Source organism: Nematolebias whitei, chromosome 15 (assembly GCF_014905685.2).
Source record: "Nematolebias whitei isolate Nwh7 chromosome 15, NemWhi1, whole genome shotgun sequence".
NCBI classification, from domain to species: domain Eukaryota; kingdom Metazoa; phylum Chordata; class Actinopteri; order Cyprinodontiformes; family Rivulidae; genus Nematolebias; species Nematolebias whitei.
The window spans coordinates 29,959,753-29,968,744 of record NC_056512.1 but is presented as its reverse complement, the minus strand read 5'-3'; the positions used below and the strand labels follow the sequence as shown (position 1 = coordinate 29,968,744).

Here is an 8,992-nt window from a genome sequence, read left to right as displayed (position 1 = left end):
TACAGCCTCCATGCCACACGTTGATGCTGGAGCACAGGATGCTCTCCACTGCACACCTGTAGAAGGAGGTGAGGACTGAGCTTCCCAGACCAGCTCGTCTCAGCCGCCTGAGGAATAGAGTCTCTGATGAGCTTTCTTGATCAGGCTGGTAGTGTTGTTGCCCCAGCTGAGGTTGTCATTCAGGTGTACTTGTAGCTGGAGACTACTTTCACCTCAGATCCTCTTATGTTCGGGGTGTGTAGGTGTGTTTGTTCCTTCTGAAGTCCACAATCATCTCCTTTGTCTTCTTCACATTGATGTGAAGGTTATTCTCTTTGCACCAGCTCTCCAGGTGTTCCACCTCCTGCCTGTAGCTGGACTCATCGTTGTTTGTGATGCATCCCACCACCACTGTATCATCTGCAAACTTTACAATATGACAGCCTGGATGAGTAGTTGCACAATCATACGTGAGCAGAGTGAACAGGAGAGGGCTCAGCACACATCCCTGAGGAGATCCAGTGCTGAGGGTTATGGTGGAGGAGAAGTTGTGGATCCTCACTGATTGAGGTCTGTTTGTTAAGAAGTCTGTTATCTGTAGTGATGGAAGAAAAGAAACTAAAGTAATTGCTTCATAAAGACAGAAAAGTCTGAGAATTACAGCAACACTATTAATTTGTGACAAATTAATCTTTCTTGTGAACAACAACACAATTTGTTTTAGTTTCCATTAGGAAAGAGAAATCATTGGTGTGACAGAAAGTAATATTATTTAAAATAATCTTAAAAATAGTTGTAATCAATAGAGCCCTTTGATCTAGGTTTCCAAATCAGCGCTTTCAGAAACCAATTATTTTTATTTTATTGAGCTAACCTGCACAAAAACATTGAAAATATAACTTCGATGACAGACACTCACCTGCAGATCCAGTTGTTTGGTACACGCTCTTAACATAGTAAATGTTTTTTAAATCATCTTTGCTCCTCCTTTTTTTTTTAGATAGACTGCTTTATTTAAAAAAAAAAAAAAAGAGGTTTTCTCCTTTGTGGAGCCCAGATGTTGAAGTTTTACTTCTGATCTCTGATTGATGTGAAAATACTAACATAAAGACCTTAATGTTCGCCAACTCTAAAGAGCAATTTGGCTTCAGTAGAACATTTCTTTACTGGAACGATGGGACAATAATGATTAGCTGTAGCAGGTAAAATCTCAGTTTTTTGTTCTATAAATAAAAATAATAAATGTAGTTCTATAAATAGAAAAAAATAAAGGGGCAGGAACATTTATTCTTCTCCAGCCCCGCATTTTAACAGCTCTCGTGATATTATAAATTATTTAACTCATTAAGAAATTATTTCCAGTTATATTTAGCTCTTAGCTCATCAATTTAGTATGAAACGAAAAAAAATCTAAATATATTGTTTTCAAGCTGCGCTCATTCAAAGAGCCATGTGCAACAGGTAAGATATGAACTGTTCCTAATCTTTCCACAGAACCCTACTTCAAAAAAAGCGCTGAACTTTTCCTTTAACGCGACGGATTCCACATGAGTTTAATAGTTCATCTTCTAGGAACAGAGAAATAAGTTTCAAATAAAACGTGGAGGTAATATTTTCATGCTACATTGACCCTAGGTACTCATTGAAATGAACTCAAACATAAATGAGTTATCCTAAACTAAATCAAAGGTTTAAAAAGGTTGTTTGTCAGATATGTTGATTTTCAGTTCTGAAATCAGGTACGCACTTGATGTAAACTTTTTATATTTAATTCAACAGGATAGTAGACATGTACTACTACCTCTGAATTGTTGGACTTGACCATATCATTTTCAGTCACTTCCATTGTTTACGTAGGTAAACAAACTTTGTGTACAAATTTTTCATTTAAAGACACATTAACGTGTGTGTGTGTGTGTGGGGGGGGGGGGGGGTAAATGTACGAGCTTTGCTTCTTATTTTGGGTTGTTGTGTTTTCCTTTTGACATGTATTGACAGTATCTTTGAGGCTTGCATGAATATATCTTAGACTACACAGGGAAAAAATACGAACCCATAGATCAGTTCTTTTAGATAAAGTTTTACTTTATAACACAGAGAAACAAAGTTAAACCAGCTTTTATTCACACCATTTTGATGGATGTAGGTTCAAAATATTTACTGATTTGAAAATAATAACTTACGATGAGCAAATAGCTGATACGGTTAGTAGAAATAATGTGACTTTGGTTGAAAGACACCTACAATTTTCTACAAACGGAATGTGTTTAAATTCTATATTTACATATGAGGTATTAATTGGCAAACCAACTGCAGTCAACAGAATAAAATAGCTTGCACCATCAACACACTTGCGTTTAAAAACGGTAAATGCGTTAAAAATATAAATGTGTCATGACATTATCCTCAATGTCCTGTCCGTTAATATGCCAGTACGTTTCGATTTGCCATGTAATAAATAATACATGACAATAAATAAAACTTTTCTTTCATAAAAAATATGCAACTTTTGCACTTTATATAATCATAAACCATAAATATGAGTTCATCTTATGAACAGACTATAAAAACGTGATTAAAGTCAATCTTTCTGTCCCAGAAAGCGTTCTCTGTAAGTGACAGAACAGCTTGTTAAGTCATTAAATGTTTGCATGTTAGCAGGACTCCTGCAGAAAAACTGTTCATGAGTGCTGCACGTCACGTGGAGCCACAGGCAGAACGAACCCCTCCCTGAGAATCTGAGCCCTGTGGAAGCTGCAAAGAAACACAAAGTACGGCTCTTTTTGTCAAACTTCAGTCCCAGCCAAAGTCTTGTCCGCTCATTTGGTAGAAGCGGTGGTTGAACGGCCGGTAGAAGTCTCTGAGTCTCTGCAGAACCTCAGCTGGGATCTGGGGATGAGGTCTGCCCTTAGACTTTCCAAGGCAGCGAGGTCTGCTGCTCCCCTCGGGCTTCTTCAAGCAGGGAAACCCTTTGGTCTCGTTGAAGTAGAAATGTTTGTCTGAAATGACCCTTTTCAGGCCCAGGAAGTCCTGCACCCGACCCATCTCCCCGGCTGGATCGGAAACCAGGCGCTCGCCGCTGACGAACAGAAAGTGAGACAAGGGGAAATACTGGAGCCAGTTCTCCAGGTGCTTGGCGTAAAGCCCGATGCGCACGGCGCTCCACGATGTGTCGATTGGGCCGGAGGAGTTCTTCAAGACCAGACTCTGGAAGGACGGGAGGCCCGGGTTCTTGGACAGAGTCTGGGTGTAGTCGGACACAGCGCGCGTTACTGGATCCCTGACCACCACGATTAGCTTGGTCTGGCAGTTCATGGCGCAGACGCGGCTGGGAGCTTCTTTTGTGACAAAGTAGCTGGGCGTCTTCTCCATGGTGATCTGCCCGTCCAGAGTCCGAGGCATCAGGTTCCTGAGTGGAAAGAAGACATGATAAAAAAAAAAAAGGAATTAGGGTCAATCATAAGGTTTTCTATTATTATGTTTAACAGGTTTTCAAGATTCGAGGTTCTTTATTGTCATTCGCATCACATGTGGTACATGAGGTGGAACAACATTGTGTACTCAAGGTTCCAGTTACACCCAAAAATAGCAAACAGATAAATTTTAAAAGCAACATATAAGATCTAAACTATAAACTAAGAAATACGGTAAACAATACAGTAATAGTGCAAAAACAATACGTGGAACAACAACAGATGAGTACGACTGAACACAGCAGCATGAAATAATCAACAGCATGAGATCAGCAGCATGGATAATCAGCAGCACATATCACCAATCAAAGTGGCATTACAGTGATCTTTTTTTAAAATAGTTTTGCTAGTTTGAAAACAAATTGTCATCCACTTATTGTTTGCAAGTAAAACTAGTTCAGATCTTTTGAAGTGTGGTTAAGAACATCAACAAAGTTACGAAGAACTTTAACAATTCAAACAACAGGCTTTTTTAAATGACTACATAAAAATGTCCTCATGCAAACCATTTTATATTTATGCTGCTGTCTGTGTTGTATTATACAGTTATTTACCTACATGTTTATATATGATTCCAATATAAAAAAAATTGTGGCGGCAGCAGCTAGCTGTAGCACTTCAAGTCACTTCTGGCAGGAATAACCATGTGAAGTAAAACCAGCGATGGTGTACAGAGTATTAGGTTAGCGCTCGCATAAACCATTACGACTTCTTTTATACTGGAGTTGTTTTAAGTTGGCTGTGATCCACTTTGGTCTTGGTCTCGCAAGACCAAGAATTTCAACCAAGACCTCGCTAAAACAGTGGACCCCCACATTTAAGTGAGCTCTAAAGTCACAGTTTCTGGTTTACTGCTGTGCTAACTTCAACTAAAAGAGCATCGACAGGTCAACAGGTTGGATCCTAAAGCAGGTAAAGCACATCAGACTCCATATGATCAAAGCTTTAAACCTAAGGTCTGCCGAGCAGAACCATCCACTCACTTTGGGCCCGATGAGTCAAAACCACAAAGCCTCAAGAACCACTTAACAGCAATTTCCTACAGATTTCCACCCCCTCTTCTTCCTGCACGAGCAAAGTCCCCCCACCCAGGTTCCAACAGGGGTCCAAACGTGTCGCTGCCTGCAGGAAGTGCTGTAAAAACCGCTGAGCTCAGCTAGTGTGTTGAACACATGGCTGCAACGAGCAAAGAAAGGGGCTATAATATTATGTGTCACTATTAAATTGGGGTCAATTATGTATAATAATTGATAATATTGCATAATTTAGATACTTATTTTTAATCATTTAGTTTACTAACAAACACTTTTGTCATTTTTTTTTTCTCTTTTCTGATCCAATTCAACTTTCCTGTTTTCAGATTTTATATATTTCTGCATTGTGTGTAACATTCAGGGTTCAGACGTGTTTGTGTGACTATGATCGATGGGAAAACCGAACGAGGAAAAGTTGTGACACTTTGAGTTTTAGAAGCAAACTGTTTTGCCTGACAAATGACTGATGAGCGCTGATTAAAACAGCAGAGGAAGTGTCTGCATTTCATTTATACAACATTTATCTTAGTTTTTTACTGGAAATGAAGAGCCTTCATGTGGTTTCCCTTTAAAATAAACAAGCAGTGGAGCATTTGGGCTTTCTTTGTTTTAGATCAAGAACTTCTATTAAGCCTGAGGAGCCCATTCTGAAATGTAAAGGACGTCTGAGGGAAGTTTATTTTCATGTTCCCAGACAGATCGTTCATGATCAAGTGTGGCTGTAACCGTTACTGAAAAGCAAGCAAAGCTCTGTAATGAAATGATGTTTTTCTTCTTTTTTAATTTTTTTTTAGAAAAAGGATAATTGACAACAAAACAAGTGGATTTTTTTTTACATGGTAATAAAAGGAAATTAGCACTTTTAAGAGGATATTTAGAGAAAATCAACCTAAGCGTGAAACAAGTAAATACTTCAAGAGTTCAAGAAAAGTGGTTGATCAAACAGGCGATAGTAAAATAAATGAGAGTTAAAATATTTCTAGTACTTTGAGATAGACAAATAATTCAACAAAAAGGTTTCATATAGTTCTTTGGAGGAAAAAATGTCCAAATCTCCTTTTAGCTCAGCCTGCATTCACACAAAGAAGCTTTTATTGAGAAATGATTTTCTTTAAGTCTTTAAAAAATGTCACTTTGATTACCGTATTTTCCAGACTGTAAGTCACACTTTTTTTCATTGATTGATTGATTGAGTCCTGCAAGGCTGCGACATATAGTCCGAAGCGACTTGTATATGTTTTTTTTTCTCCCTATTCATGACACAATTTTTCACTGATGCGTTAAATGTTCATTCGATACTGACATGAGCCAAAGAGTAAACACTGAGAAAAACTTAACACAAGTAAAATGTCCCCAAAAGTGATGTGGAATGAGACTGGTGAATGTACCGGTAACTTGCTTGTTGGACTTGTCTTGTTATGTTAGTTAAGTCTGTTCAGGATCCCAGGTGTTATTGTTATTTCAGATTAAATGTCTGTTCTTGCACTTTGTGAAATACACTTCTAAATAAATGCGACTTATACTCCGAAGCGACTTATGTATTGTTTTTTCCTCTTCATGAGGCATTTGTTGACTGATGCAACCAGTGCTTAATTTGAACCGGATCCTGCCGGAACAAGATACGGGAACTTTCTTATTTTGTCAGGGTGCATTCTGGCAACTGCTTGCTTGGATCCAGCAACTCTTAGGCTTACTACTAATAAAGTTATGAGTAAAATATGGCTACAGCCATGCTTGAACCGTGTCGCTCCCCTCTGCTGCTGAGACGATAAATAAATAACTCCGACACCTCCTCTGCTGTTTGTATGATGCTTTGGACGCTTGTCACCCACAGCACGCATGCGACAAAGAGTATAAACTCAAAGTGAGAGCGATGCCTGCCCCTCTTTTCCTCTTACGCTTTAACAATTTTTTTTTGTTTTTTAGTTTGTCAAAGCACGATTTTGATGGGGTTTTTTTGTAAGTAAATGTTAGGACTATATTCTTTGCTAACAAAATATATTTTATGTTATTAAACAACTTGTCAGGTTCTTGTCTTGTGAGCATGTGCATTTCCCAGGAACCCCCACCCCCGCCCACCCGATGCGTTCCGGCATCGATCGGTTTACAAATTAAGCCCTGGATGCAACCTATACTCCAGAGCGACTTATAGTCCAGAAAATAAAGTATGTTTTTGCCTTTATCTCTCTCACTTTGTATTTTACCAATATTTTTTATGAATGACTGGAAAACGTAAAAAAATGAAACTCTCAGAAAGTAATCACTGGATCTGTATCTACAACTGACTAACTACTGGAGTTGGTCTAAATAAGCTTATTGATATTAGCTGACACAAATTTTGCTTTAACTCAGTCAAATTTACAAACACTAAGCTAAAGCGTGATGTGGTAGTAGCTGAGAGTCGATTCCAACGCATACACGACTCATTTACACCTCTAGATGCAGGAAGAGACCACCTGCATCATGAAGGACCCCACTCACCCAGTGCACACACTTTTTGTCCCGCTCCCCTCAGGAAGGAGGTTAAGGACGACTACAACTTCACTGTTTCTTAACAACAAAAGATGATCCTAGTCTGAATGTCTGGGATGACAGGCGGCGGGAGACATCCTTTAGGAATGCTAGGCCTACAAATTATAGAGGTTTAAAAAAGAACAGGAAGAAAAAAGTCAATTTAAAGAAGTTAAAAGAAGGAAGATCTCAGTGAGCTGTTCGTGTACGAGAAGAAAACTTCTGTGAAGTTTTTAAGGTAAGCCCTTTCAACCCACCACTTTTAAAGGATCCCTTTAATGAAAGACCATTAATTGATTGCTATCCAATTACAAGAGCTGCAAATGGTCCATTGCTGCCTCCCTGTCCCCAGTTTATCAATGTCTGATCAATACGTCTGTCTCTATATGACAGATTGCTCTCAGTGTGTATGAATAGATATGAGTGTGCTGTTGCAGATCCACACGAGAACACAGAGGTGTCTGCGTTTACTGATGAGTAAATTAGCGCCCGTCTCCCTCTCCGTTCTCAGCTTCTCGTCTGCAGGCTTGGATTTGTCCTTCGCTCCCTTCAGATGAGTGACACCTGAGTAAATGACCACAAGTTGTCTTTCCAAACTCATGAATAATTGATGAATTATGGCTTTTTACTCAGCTCCCTTCAAGGTCTCTCTCGTCACAATCAGTCTCATTTTCCGTGAATCAATGAAGACAATTTTCCATCATAAATCTGTCTGTATATAGTGTCAGGAGAAAAAGTAAACACACCACAGATGATTAATCTAAGATACGTTTCATTAATCAACCCAAAGAAAACTTTTTGTTAAGGATCTGAATGTGCAAATATGTTTTCTATTTAGGGGACTCCCTGCTGTTAAAAGGATGTAGCACTTTCCTCCCTGAAACGCTACAGAGCTGATTACACCGCTGATATGTTTAAGGCTCGCAAGATTAACACAAAACCTTGAGAACAAGGATGTGGCGAAGAGACTTCCTGCCCCCTGAGATTATGGGTTCTCCTGCTGGAGTGCAACTACACCCCCCTTGGCATCGTAAGAAACACACACAAAGAAAAGGGGTTCTGCATGTGAAGTGAAGCTGATGGGAGAAAACAAGCAAAGGATCCTAAAACATCAATAACCAAACCATGTTCTGGGATAAAATCATATCTCAGACCTCAGAGTTTATTAGAATAATTTACATCTATCTACAGTAAAGTCTTTATTGCGGAAGGAGGTGTTTGCTTTAAAAGGCAGCTATAAAATAAAATGAGCAGAAACTCCATTCAAGATGTGATGGAAAATAAAGGCTATAAAAATAAACTGGGGGGTACATCCCCCAATGATGTTTTCTTGCTCGCAGAGTGACAGAGGAACGATAAAAACGATAGAAAGGAGAGTTTGGATTATTTAAGTGGCTTTTTGTGGGGAGGTTGTGAATTGTCATCGTCTTATCCGAAATAGGCAGCTGTCGAAATCTTAAATTGTACAGTAGAGACAGGGAGACGTTCTCATGGAGGAGTCAAGCTAATGGTTTGTCCAATTAGGGTAGACGTGAGCAACTTAAGGCCCGAGGGCCAAAAGTGGCCCTTAGACAATCTCTATCAGGTCCCCAATGTCCTTAGCTCAAAAGAAAACAACTTAAAAAAATAGATTGATGAAAAAAAAATGAAGACAAGGAAATTTAAATTAAACATCTTACGCAAAAAACAACATAGAGGATAGTGGAAAGACATGTTTTTATAAAGCACGCTAACTATGCTACAATAAGATCATCTGTCATAAAGGAAATTTTCCAGTTTTCCATGCAGCCCTTTGATTGCTTTAAACATCTTGATGTCGCTCCTTGGAAAAAAAATGTTGCCCACCTCTGAATTAGGCTCTATTCCAGAGCAAATAATAGCCATCTAAAACCACTCAACCTTCAAGGTTGTCACGGCAATTCAACCATATTATTGTTGAACAAAGTTAAGTCAAGTCCTCTGGATGGTTTTCTTTTTGTTGAAGCATTCCATCCT

The 8,992-nt window shown here is 38.9% G+C and overlaps 1 protein-coding gene across 1 annotated transcript; it reads right to left on the bottom strand.

Moving 5' to 3' along the window:
• Window positions 1-2,713: 2,713 nt before the first annotated feature.
• On the bottom strand, window positions 2,714-6,582 carry LOC119421144 (heparan sulfate glucosamine 3-O-sulfotransferase 6-like). Its single transcript, XM_037688534.1, has 2 exons — window positions 6,566-6,582; window positions 2,714-3,388 (listed from the first exon to the last, which is right to left on the bottom strand). The coding sequence occupies exons 1-2, from the start codon at window positions 6,580-6,582 to the stop codon at window positions 2,773-2,775; spliced, it is 633 nt and encodes a 210-aa protein (XP_037544462.1). The 3' UTR covers window positions 2,714-2,772.
• Between the last annotated feature and the right edge of the window lie 2,410 nt (window positions 6,583-8,992).